This window comes from Pogoniulus pusillus, chromosome 24 (assembly GCF_015220805.1).
Source record: "Pogoniulus pusillus isolate bPogPus1 chromosome 24, bPogPus1.pri, whole genome shotgun sequence".
Lineage (NCBI taxonomy): Eukaryota > Metazoa > Chordata > Aves > Piciformes > Lybiidae > Pogoniulus > Pogoniulus pusillus.
Window position 1 is genome coordinate 13,330,294 of NC_087287.1, and position 12,600 is coordinate 13,342,893.

At 43.0% G+C, this 12,600-nt stretch overlaps 1 protein-coding gene across 4 annotated transcripts in view; it reads right to left on the reverse strand.

The window, feature by feature from the left end:
* The window catches only part of LMO1 (LIM domain only 1), a 68,900-nt gene that overhangs the window by 37,443 nt on the left and 18,857 nt on the right, over positions 1–12,600 (reverse strand). Inside the window, exon 1 of one of the 4 annotated variants that reach the window (XM_064163679.1) lies at positions 8,346–8,370. The exons of the other annotated variants lie outside the window; for them this stretch is intronic. Within the exon in view, the coding sequence (XP_064019749.1) occupies positions 8,346–8,355 (10 nt within the window). The 5' untranslated portion in view covers positions 8,356–8,370. Of the gene's footprint in view, positions 1–8,345; positions 8,371–12,600 lie in introns of those variants that run through there. 4 annotated transcript variants of the gene reach the window in all.

Consider the following 12,600-nt stretch of genomic DNA (forward strand, 5'->3'; position numbering starts at 1 on the left):
CCCAGCCTAAACCTGCCCTGGTGCAGTTGGAGGCTGTGTCCTCTTGTTCTGTCACTTGTTTCTTTTCTTCTGTTTTTATTTTTGTTAATTAAGACTACCTCATAGAGAATGAAAGCCTGTCATCCAGTTACACTCTATTCTACAGTTCAGAGGACTCCAAATAAAAATGCCTAACCACCTCCTCAACTATATTAATCCACATATTGTGGGTATTCCCACCTCATGGCCTGATGCTAGACCTGGAAATAAATAATTCAGTGCTCAAATAATAGCAGCTGAATGTAAAAAGCACCCACGAAACCTACTAGCATTAACTGCAGCTTTTGGTAGTCAGATCTGGTTTCTTGGTTGGGAAATGCAATTTACTGCCACAGGGGAAGTACTGGTGTTGAAAACTAATTCAGCAACACTTCCAAATATGAAAGTTGTTCCTCGGTCCCAGCCAGCGCCTGCAAACCTGCTGTGGACTACGGCTCCCAACACCCTCACACGCAGCTCCGCAACCAGCTCCAGACTCACGGGACAAGCTCACCTCAGACACCCTCGGGAAGAGCAGGGATGTCACCAGCTCTCCTGTCTGGATTAAGAGTTGCACTCCGAACAAGAAAATCTAGATTCTAACTGCAGTTCTGCTAGCGATTTCCCACGTTAAAATCTCCGCATAGATAGCTTCACCAGTGACAGGGAAATGGCAATGCCACTTATCTCCAAGAGATTTCCAGAGATCTCCAGCACTCTGGAAGCTGCTTTGCGAGTGTAGGTGTGCCGGCAGATGCAAAAGAGTTATCGTGACAAGCTCTACTTACCTTGTCCTAAGATCCTTCGGCAAAAGGCCAGGCGGATTACTGAGATTAAACCTCCCGCTGCATTGTTTCAGAACTTCTACGAAGTCCCCACAACTAATTCATCAGAAAGCACAAGTTTATACATTTTGTTTCCAGCAAAAGAACCCCTTTGGACGCTGTGAGACTCTCTGGCATACACAGCACAGATATACATTACCAGCAAAAAGGCAGTTTCCCCTCCTTTTAAATGACGGGAAGTCGATTTGCATCATAATTACAACCCAGGCCCTGTAAAGTTACTTTTAGTTAAAAGAGTAAACTACCTTAATAAAAGTGTACCTGGGGAATATTTGGAGAAAGCACTAATGATTTCTTCCCTAGTGGTTAATAAATTCACTTCCAGATCAATTTGTTCATGATAGAAACTTGAGAGCATAAACAGTTACACAAGCACATTAGAGTGTGTCTTTCTCAGTATAAATGATTTATTACAATGATTAGCAGCACATAAACAATTTAAAACACAACTCTAATTAGCTTTTTGGAAGAAAAGGAGAGAAACCTTCCTGACTCCCTCTACACATTATGTTTTACTTTTCTAAGTGTGTACTTTTTAATTAAATCCAAATGTCACAATAAATTTAAAGTGTTTTACTGCCACCCTGGCTAACTAAGCCATTCATGCAAACACCCATTATATTAAGCCAGATGCTGGACTGAAAGTGGTTGAGGGGAGAAGGAAAAGAAAGGGGGGGAAAGGCAATTACTTCTGTATTTGACAAGAGATTTGTACAAATGTTTAAAGACAAGATCTTTGGCAAGTTTTCTCTGTTTTATCCCGGGAGGCCAGACAGCTAATTGCTCCTTAATACCTGTTTCCAAGTTCAAAAACGTCACACCCTGTTAAACTTTCCACATCTAAAGCAAAAGGAGGAGAAGGAGGAGAGGAAGGCAGGGAAACTGGTCTGCATAAGGTCTAGCACAGCTAAACACATAACCAGCCAAAGCAAACTGCCTCTTGACCTGTAAACACATACATACAAATATTGCCCTTGTGTGTCTGGGGGTAAAAAATGATGTCCTCTAAAAAAGTTGAGAACTCTCCCACAAGAAGGGCAGCAGGGAGCCCTTGCTGTTCACGATGACATCTGGCCATGAAGTGCCACCTCCTTTCTTCCTCTCCAGTGCAGAGCAAGCTGCAGTTTGTGAGATGGAGAGGAGCTCACCCAAAGAGGCTCCCAAGCTCAGACACGCTGTGGTGCCACCAGCATGACCAGGGACCTTGCCACTGCTGGCATCTCCATTACTTGTGGAGAAATAGGATGGGAAAGGCTTTCAAATACGGTCTGCATGGAGTAAGCGCAGCTGAAGCGATGTTGAGATGCTGAAGACCCAGGACAGGGTGGCTGCCGAGCATGGCAGGCTCATGGTCTGACACTAGGTGCTTTTGGAGGGCACAGGGTAGGGGAGCTGTGGGGCTGGGTGTACTGGGAGCTGTGCTGGGAAGGACAGAGGCAGGGAAATCCAGTCCCCGAATCTTCCCGACCCAGGTGGTGATGCCAAAGCCTCGGGGCTGCTTCGCAGCACTTTGTTTGAGTTCTACACCAGCAGCCTGGTCTAGAGGAGAGCCTTAGCACAGTTCAGACAAAAGCCAGCCATTAAAGAAAGCAGCTACGATTATTAAAACAGGCTAAAGAAAACGGGCACTGCGCAGATAAAGCTTTTGACCTTAGCATGCAGCTCTCTCAAGAACACTTTAGCATAATTTATCTAAATTAAAACCCAAACACACCGAATTCTAAAACGGCATAAAAAAGATCGCTTTAAAAATGCGATTAAAAAAGCAGGTCAGGGGTTGGAAATTAGTAATTACTACTACAATTAACCAAAATCAGACAGAGGCACATAAATTGTGCATATTACTGCAGTTCACGTCAGAAAGGCAAATGTGAGCAGAGCACAGAAGAAAAAGCCTGCAAGTAGCAAAGCCACTTGTACAATTAACCTCTGCCACAGCAGCAGCCCCACTCTTGTAAGTTGGTGTCATCTGCTTCCAGAGAGAAGTGCTGCTAGTCACTACGGGCAGCTCTCAGACCCAGCTCTTAGCCACTACGGGCAGCTCTCAGACCCAGCTCTTAGCCACTTACTCAGTTCTTTGGCAATCGATATTTTTATTTTCTTCCGGTCTAAGATCTTGGTGCACCTTCACCCTATTAGCACTAAATCTGCCCTTCGCCTCCTATTTTAATAGTTCTGGGGGAAAAAAAGATGAGAAAGGCCAACTTCTGAACATCCCCGTATTGAGAAAAGGTCATTTGCCAAAAATGCCACCTGCTAGAGCCCATATTGTTTGAGTGCAAAAGCCTATTGAGAACTGCAAAGGACGAAACATAAAGGTTTTCTAAAACAGACTACTTAACACTGGATAGAGAGAGAAATACTCTGTATGCAACTAACATCCTTCAGATGATTTTCCTTAGGTTTTGGGTTGGACAAAAGATAATTTAACAATTAGCACTTTGTTCCCACTTCAATCTCAGAAGGGCTCTTTGTGAGCTTCCTTGGAGCAATTCTGAAAGAGCACAGTGGGAAGGAACAGACTGACTACTGTTTTGAACTATAACCAAAATCAACTATTCTCTAGGTCCTCCCTTGAAGCTATCACCTACTTTAGGTTCGATGAAGAAAATCTAGGTTCAAATCTTATTCAGGCTCCAGCTTAATTTTGAGAGCTCAGAAGGCTCCACAAATCATTTCAAGTTAAAGTAATGAAAATAGGTGAACTTGAGAAGGTGGACAGGCACGAATGATCTCTTCCAAAATAGGGAGGAATCCATCTGTTCCCTTTTAAAGTGCATAACAGTCTTTGTAGCAGTAATGAAAATTCAGGGATGTAAGTCATGGACATCAGAGCAGTCTATTAGAGAGAGGAGTGGGGCTGTATTACAGAATACTGTGAGTGGTGGAGATTATATAAAAGGGATGCTGCAAAGGCAGCATAGCAGAGGGCAAGGCAAATGATTCAAGGACTCAAGAATCTCAGTTCTTCAAAAATGGATGGAGAAATTAAGATTCTTATCTATTGAAGAAGCAGGATGAATACAGAGCCACAGGGATGTCTGATAGAAGGCAGGAAGATGGAGATATAAGGCAGGGTATGCACCTCAGATGCAGGAGGCAAATGGCTGCAGCTCCAGGTGAAGCACAGACAGTAGGTTTGCACCATAGCCAGCACAGAGACAAGAAGGAGGGCTCTGCCACAGTACTCATTAAGGTCTCTGCTCTTCCTGTCTATATTCCACACATCAAATCATGCCTTTCAGACATGCACTCTCAAGCAGAAGACAGACATGATCTCCATGCCAAGCACCTCAGGTGAGGTAAAGTTGGTCAGGTCATTCTGTTCAGGGTAGTTCTTCAGCTGCCCATGACACACATGCAGGGGCTTCTGTCTCCCAGCTCCATGTCAGCACACACCACCAGTTCTCTCCACAGCACGTTCCATGGGACAACTAACAACCGAGTGCTTGCAAGCCTCCCTCTACCCCACAGAAAGATGGCCATGAATGAGTCTTCTGCACAAGACTGTGGCACAAAGAGCAGCAATGCTACACTCACCATCTCCCATGACTCTCTTTGGGTCCAGCTTCTATGATGCACCCTATGAAAAATCAGCCCAAACCACGCAAGACTCAGGAAAACACAGTGTAGAATAAAGACTAGATGTTGACAAATCCTTAGCTAGCTAGGAATGTTTTTCTGTATACATTTAAAATGTCAGGTTCCACACAGGTCCCATTTACCTCTGTAGCAGTTCTTCTGACTTAGAGCTGGTAACATCTGAAAGTCACCAAAAAACCCCATACAAGCCCCGCTCCTCCTCTTCCCTGACTAGGTAACCACACTTCTCTCCTCCCACAAACGAAGAGCCAGCTTACTTCAGCATTTCCAAAGAGACTTACGTGCTTTACTGAATATCTCCTTGTTAATGTTCTTTAAACCGCGGCTGTCAACCACTCTCAGAGCAGAGCGTGTGTTTCATTTGCTTTGTGCATCCTTCCTAAATTGTTTCTCTCTATTTTGGAGGAAAAACACTTTGGCAAAATACATATTACACAGTAAATCCAGCAAGCGGGAAGGTGAGGATGACATAAGTGAATTGCACAAGCGATACGGAAAGCCTTAGCCGGATTAGCGTTTGACACACTGTAACGCAAAGTATCGCTCTCAAAGTATACTGGAAACACACCAACAGCCTGCACCCATCCTGATCTGCCCTTGGGTATGGTACTGAGGCAAGAATCACAGGAACTTACATGATATATTGCAGTTCAGCATGCAGTGTTCAGGCTTGGATTCTGGAGACCAGAATGTCATCTCACTCCAGATCGCCAAACTGTTGGTTTTTGGGGGAAAAGTTACTTTACTTTCTTTGTTCTTTGTCCTTCTCGACCAACTGTTTGGGGGGGGTTGTGGCTGTTAGCCTTTAAGGTTTTTTTTTTTTGATGTTTACTTGTTTGGGTTTGTTTTATTTTTATTTTGTTGGGTGTTTCTTTTTTGTTGTTATTGGTCAGTTGGTTTTGGGGTGGGGTTTTTTGGTTTGTTTTGGTTGGGGCTTTTTTTCTTCATTTTGGGTTTTGTTTTGGATTTTTTTTTTGGGGGGAGGGGGAGTTGGTGATTGCTTAAGTTATTTTTTCCCCCCTTTTTTCTTTTTGGATATTTAAATCAAACACTCTAACTTTGAGCTCATATATTGCTTTTCTTTATGCATACGCTGTCTTATATATCATAGTACCAAACAAATATAAACACAATCAGGGACAAGCCCTGTTGGTTTTTTTTCCTGCATGATGTTTTAGTGATTTCTTCCAGGATATGAAAAGCATCTCTAAGTAGTTATTTCATGGAAATGCTGTCATTCAGCATCCAGAGGGTATGTTAGACGTTTCCTTCACTGGGTAGACATCTCTGCTAAACTCCAGTGTAAACATGTAAGATGAAGGAGGGCTCCGAGAGCTTGCAGGGCAATGCTTAGTAAACACAGCCTTGCTATCGGCACCACTCCTTTAATGACAAACTCATTCAGATGTTGAAGTTGCCTCAAGCACTAGATCACGATATGCAGCATGAGGAAAAGTTCAAAATCAACTCCTCCTCCCACATTCTCATACAGCTTCAAACAGTAAGATGCACTTACCTGGCTTGCTTTACAGATCTTGCTTTGATAAGCAAAATTTTAACTAGGTTAATACCATTTGAAGAGTATTTGAAACAAAATAAGCTTGTCACAGCTGGTACTGGAGGAACCACTCACAGGAGTCTCTCCTGCAGCAGGAACCAGCATAGTAAACTTCAAAACTGACTTGCTCAGTAGATAGAATGGAAACTTAAGCCAAGAAATACTTGCTTTCTTTGATTAAACATCACCAAGGAGTGTTCTTTAAAGACTAAGTACTTTAAGCTTGCATGTTAAATAAAAACAGCACACATTGAGAAACTCTAAGTACAGATCAGGATTTGGCAAGAGTGTCGTTGAGTTCAATTTTTACAGAGTTCTTTGGGACAGGAGTGGGCGGGGAAGAAGTCATTGTTTGAGACTTAAACACAGAACTTGCTCAGTGATGCCATCCCAAGAAGAAACAATGCAGGATCAAAACAAGCAAAAGCAAACACTGAGCATCCATGAAGTATAGCACAGGAGTTACTGTGACATGTCCACACTTTCTTAGTTCAACGCACTGTTTAATTTGATAAAAAGCTTGTAATGGCAAAAGACAGTAAAAAATATTTGTCACAAGAGGCAATCAAGGCTTTGTTTACTGTACAAAAATGTATCCACTGTGTACAATGAAATATGCCAAAATTAAACTACAGTGACCATGAGGCAGCAGCTCCTCCAGCCTAAGAGAGAAGGTGAGGAAAAGAGGGATGAGGCTGATGGTCCCTGGTGTAATTTTTCAGCTCTTGCAGACAGAAAACTGTCCAATTTCATGATTGGTCACCAATAGGAGATGTCAAAATCATTCCCTTTTCCTCAGCCTTGGCTGGTGCAGTTGCTCTCACCTTTAGCTTGCTCAGGATCCTGACAGGGCATATTACAGCTCTGGCAAATTAGAGCTCTGGATGGAAGCGTGGCCACCATGCAGGAGCACTGCACAGTTAAGTGCCCCCAGGGACCACAGACATTGCCCATGGCACAATTACAGCTGAGCAGTACGTTACTGCAGCACGGTCTCTCTGGTTGCTCTAACTCAGAGCCTGTCAGCACTTCCAGCATCTCTTCCTCCTGGACTCCTTTACAACAGCTGAGAGATTTAAAAAAAACAAACAAACCCAAACCCCACAAAAAACCACAAACCCAAAACCCTCCCTCCTAAAAAAAACCCAAACACCACACTGAGGCTTTAGGTTAGCCTTAGATCTTGGCCTACAGCTACATCACCTTCGCTCCAAGATAACACTAGGAAGAATCCCCAAGAAATTGCCCAGGGAAATCTGAACCCTCTAACACACGCCCCCACCTCTAGCCCTTGAGATCACTCATGGACAACACTGATGTATTCATGAAGCCTCAGGAAAGGCCTAGGTGCTGTGACTATCAGCAGAAAGCCCTTTAGCTTAGCAGACGTTACAGAAGGCAAGACATTAGGAATTCCCATCTTTGCTTTGAGGCAGCAACATGCTCACTGACCTACAGCAGCTGGCCCCGGAGTCCTGGATGAAGGTTTGGTGCTCATGTGGCACCTTCCCTGGTTGCTCCACCTGCTAGAGGCAACTGCTGGCTTGGCAGAGAGGCTGGCAAGCAGAAGCAGGTCCTCAGAAGCACATCTCAGCTTAACCCATTTTCTTTGCGTAAGGTGCTCAGCAGAAGTTCCCATTTCAGGCTCAGCTGCAGCAGTAGCACTGCCTGCTTCAGTGCTCTCACTGACAGCACCAGAATGCACCAGGTGGCAGGCACTGCAGAGCACAGAGCACATCATTACATTACATCAGGTGGCTGCACTTAGCAAGACCTTTATAAAAGCTGCCCTAAGATTAGTAACTAGAAGTGTGGTACTACAAACCCCACAGCATTGTGCAAGTCAACACCAGCTGTTCCCCACATTGGTGCATGGTATCTTTGAGAACTGATGCTCCTCTGAAATCAGATTAAAAATCTTAGGCCTGCTACCTTTTCTGAAAAGGGGGCATAAATTACACCACACCAAACTCACATTACTTGATCTGAGCTTCTTACCTCATTGACAAAAGCACTATGCTGCCATTTCTCTACAAGCAATAAGATGAAGCTTAGAAGGTGGACCATGTAAGGGAAAGGGAAGAAGAAAAGATTATGCAAAACTTAGGAGCTGACTTGGTGAAGAACAGCTGCAGCAGCCAGTATCCTAAGTATGCTACCACAAGAATTATATTTCTCTCCCACCTTCCCCAAAGTATTTAATTCAGGGCAGTAGGTATAGAATGTGCTCACCTCTGAGCTCCCCTGCCACAAGCAACCATATTCATTCAGCTTTCCGATTGAACTAAATGGAGTTCACACATGCTACAGTATAAAGTTACCTCTTGCCATCTGAAAGCAGCCCAATCAATGCTGTACACAGAGAGCAGCATTTGAATCAGCCTTAAGTTAATTCTTAGTCGACGAAACTGTGACAGCATGCTGACCCTTTCAAGTCAACTGGGAGCAGGCAATCTTTGCAGAAGATCCTCAGGCCTTTAATCAGATTCTCAGTGGGTTTTAAAGAGATACTACACCATCAGTTTGTAAACATCTCTCTAGTGAAAATAAAGATTACTTCTGACCTAGCCAATTACTCAGTCCCAGAAGATATATCCTAGAGTTATAATTGAACGAACCATAGGGAAAGAAAATATATTTTAGGTAGGGGGTAGCAAACCTGAATCACATTGTATCCTGTGGAAAGATCAGAGACAGAGAGAAATGATTCTTTAAAAAAGTCTATTAAATCATCTAGACCTTGCTTCTACCAGGACAAGATTGGGCTCTTGAGCAGAGAGACCTCCTAAGATCACTGCATATTATCAGCTGAAGCTCTTCCTGAAAAGCAGATGTGATGGGAAAAGACCCAAAGATTATTTCGAGGAGACCCACAGTATCAGATACTTCTCTCTCACATCAGAGAGAATGTGGGGTGAGGTGGCAGCTCCTGGTACCATGGACATGCTGTAATGAGAGTAAGCAATAGGAATGAAAATGCTGAAGAAAGCAAGCAAAGAACTCATGTTCAATACTGACTGTCAGAGATATTAAACAGGCTCTTGCTGCACTACTTTAAAACTGCATTTTAGCATGCAGAGTGATTGCACTCCATTGTGGGGAGAGATAATTACTGACTGAAAAAAAATCAAGTTATTTATTCTGGAGCTACTACAGACTAATGTGTAACAGACATCACTCGATTGGCTGTAAAGGCTCCAAGGGCCATTACGGCCTCACAGATCAAGACCTATTTGAAGGTTTTAAAGTTTGTGGATCACTGCTCTCAAGCCAAATAGCACAGGCAACACCTGCACAGCAACACACAGGCAGAAGAGCTAGGGAAGGCCCCTGGGAACAGCACCTGCTTATGCATTTTCACACTCAGATCAAACCAAACCAGGTGACTGAGAAGTTCAGAACACTCAGACATTCTCATTCAGAGTTCACCTGTAAGCTTTTAGCTTGTGTCCTTTACTTTAAAGGGAACACTGGTGAAAAAAATGACACTGTACTCTCATGCTTCCCCATCAGGGCCCCTCTTCACTTTTACTTTCACAGAGAACTAAAAATTCCAGCCAAGTGACGGGTTTATAAAATTTTAATAGGCAAGAAAAAGGTATCCTTAGGCAGGATCTTACGTGCAGACTTCTGCCATAAATAAATGTTCATGGAAATATGGATTTCGTATGGAAACGCTGATAGAGCTCCATGCACTGTGACATAAATGTCTCAGCATGGACTGAGGACCCACAAGTCCCATCTCCTGCAGATGGAGGCTATCATACCATCCCTTTCTTTAAATCACACAATTCAGCTTTGTGCCTCCACTATGCTCTGATGAAGGCTGATCCAGAGACCGACGGCTCTGAAGTCCATAAGCTTTCAAGTTGCTAACCCAGAAATATTCTTAGCCATTTCCATCTACTTGTTCTAATGACAATTAAATCTTTTGGGGTAAAAAAGCTTCTTCCTTTTTCTCTGGTGTTTCCTTTGTCTGTCAGCCTTTGTTTTTCAAAGATACAAAAGTTAAAGTGTGGGCCTCCCCTGTCTTCATCCGCATCCCCTCTGACCCTAGTTCCACATGGATTTCCCGTCTATGAGAATGTGGGGTCTGTGACACACAAGGTCTGACAGTGCCTCTCTCCAGCAGTATTAGCAGTGATCATTATTAACAGTTTCTTTCTCAATCCATTTCAGGTTTTACTTTTTTCCAGCTATCTCATACCTCATTCCTTTTGAAGTCAACCACTGCTTGTCTATGACAAACTTCCCCTCTTCTTCTGCCATTTCCAGCTGATGGAATATTCCTTCTTGTAGCTGGTCTAGCAATCCCAGCACAGATTTGGCTGAGGCTCCTGGGCTCCTCCGCTTACTGTCATGAGCTTCACAGAGGAATGAAACCAAAGTGGCAATGGAACAAGACTTCAGCTCCACTCTCATCTGTTAGTTGTGTGCCACAAAACCTTTCAGAAGTATTTTCATGAGATCAGGACGTTTGTGTGTAGTGCTCAGAAAGCAGGTTTCTCACCATCCATACCAAAAGGTAGGCTGAATGACTTTTGCTTGAAAGCAGAAGTCACAGCTTTGGTTTCAGGATCTAAGTTACTACTTCTGCAAACAGTGATGCTTGAGGTTCATTCTCCCTCATCTCCCAGGTTTAGAACAGAAGCATTATTTTTTCATTCACAAGAAAAGAAAGAGATGCCACAAGAAACAGTCACATCCTGTTTAGGCTGTCATCTTTTACAGCAGCAGCCTAGGAGTAGTGCTCCATAGCTAAAGTATAGCAATCCTAGAAGCACAGAGCTAAAGCAGCTTGTTATATTTTGTCAGCCATCATTGTGTGTACACACACCTCTGCGAGTCAGAGTTTTGCTTTCACAACGTGAAGCTTCTTAATTGCATGAGGAAGATGATCAGCTGCGAAAGGTACTTGCCTGATGCACAAAACCAGTGATTCTCTCAAGTGCAACAGAGACCTAACATGGCCAAGAGTCATCTCCACCCAGAAACTCCTCCTGATCTCTTCAGAATTTAATTGTCACTCTCTTTAGCACACACACAGAAGGCAGATTAAAAAAAGCAAAGAAACGGTGTGCAGGGTGGAAGCACCATCAGAGTATTAAAATGTCAGAGGTTTAAGCTCTGTGTTGGTTTAGTCGTAAGTTACCAACAACCACTGATGGCAGACATAAAGCTTCCCTTAAATTATTAAGCATAAAACAGCAGACTGTAATATTTTGCTAAACCGAAGTACAGACACAGACAAAGATGTCATTTCAATATTTGAAACCAGCAAGTTTAATTTAAAATAAGAGCAAACCAATAAGCTCAGAAAATAGCAATGTGTGAGAGGAAAATTACACTGCTAGAGAAAAAAGTGGAAGGACTTAAGAAATTTATAAAAGTAATCTCCAAGTGGAAATTAGAAATCAACCCCTAGAAACAGAATAACACAAAAGAAATATTACTGTCCACTTTCTAAATCAATATAACACTGCTACACGACAGAATTACCATGGTAACTCAAGTAAAAAGAATAAAGCAATTCTTATTATTTCAAAATAAAATCACAGCCTGAAGCCCAGCTTTTATTACAACTGCTGATAGATCGCTGGCTTGTATTTATCTGAAATATTGCTTTTCAATCAGCTATTTTATGAATGTACAAATTTCACTGAGCAGCCCACTTAGACTGCATGCTTAAAAACCCCCAAAAAGACTAGTCAATGAATCGATTATACATACACTTTTTAAAAGGCAGCCTTATATGTTTAGGGTGGGTTTTTTTAACTCTATCCAAATTAAAGAGATCTAAGGGAATGAGTGAGTGTAAGTTAAAACCTTGTTTAGTCTGACCTCTCTAAATTCCAACTCAAATTCCCCTGGAAAAAGAAAAACAGTAATAGGCAAGAACAAAGAGGAGCAGCAGCCTACCCTAAGTACTGCAGCCCCTGCACAAGGATAGTGAGCGCGTGTGCATCAAGGGGTGTGAACAAACGCACACATAAGAAGAGACACATCTGTTCCTTCTTGACCAAATGAAAAGAGAAAACACTGTCTAAATAAGGAGTTGCTCAAGGACATTCTGACTTGCCCTGCTGGGTACTTCAGACATTTAAAGCATTGTTTGTACAGCCTGGAAAGTGCATCAGACACAGGATACATCTACACTGAAGGTGTGCTAAAGGCAGAGCTCAGCCAAGCTGCCTCACACCTCCACTGCTGGTGCCACCTTTTAAACGCATTAGTGCAAGGAGAAACTCAGCAGGTTACCTTCTGCTTACTGCCCTAAACGTTCAAAAGAGCATCAATCAGGAATTGAAAGCACAGCCCTCTTAAAAATAACAGCACCCCTCCTCTGCCCTTCTAGCCCCTACTCTTTTGGCCACAGTTGACCCCTGGGGCAGCTGAATACAGAGACAGTCACTAGATATGGGGCAGAGAGCTCCATGGGACCTTGGATCAATCACATGGAGAACCAACACTACAGCTGGCTTAGAAGTTAAAGCACCATCTACCAAAAAAAAAAGGGCCACTAAGGAAGTGCCTGTAGTCCATCAGGTTGTTTTACTGCACATTCTTACCTCGTTT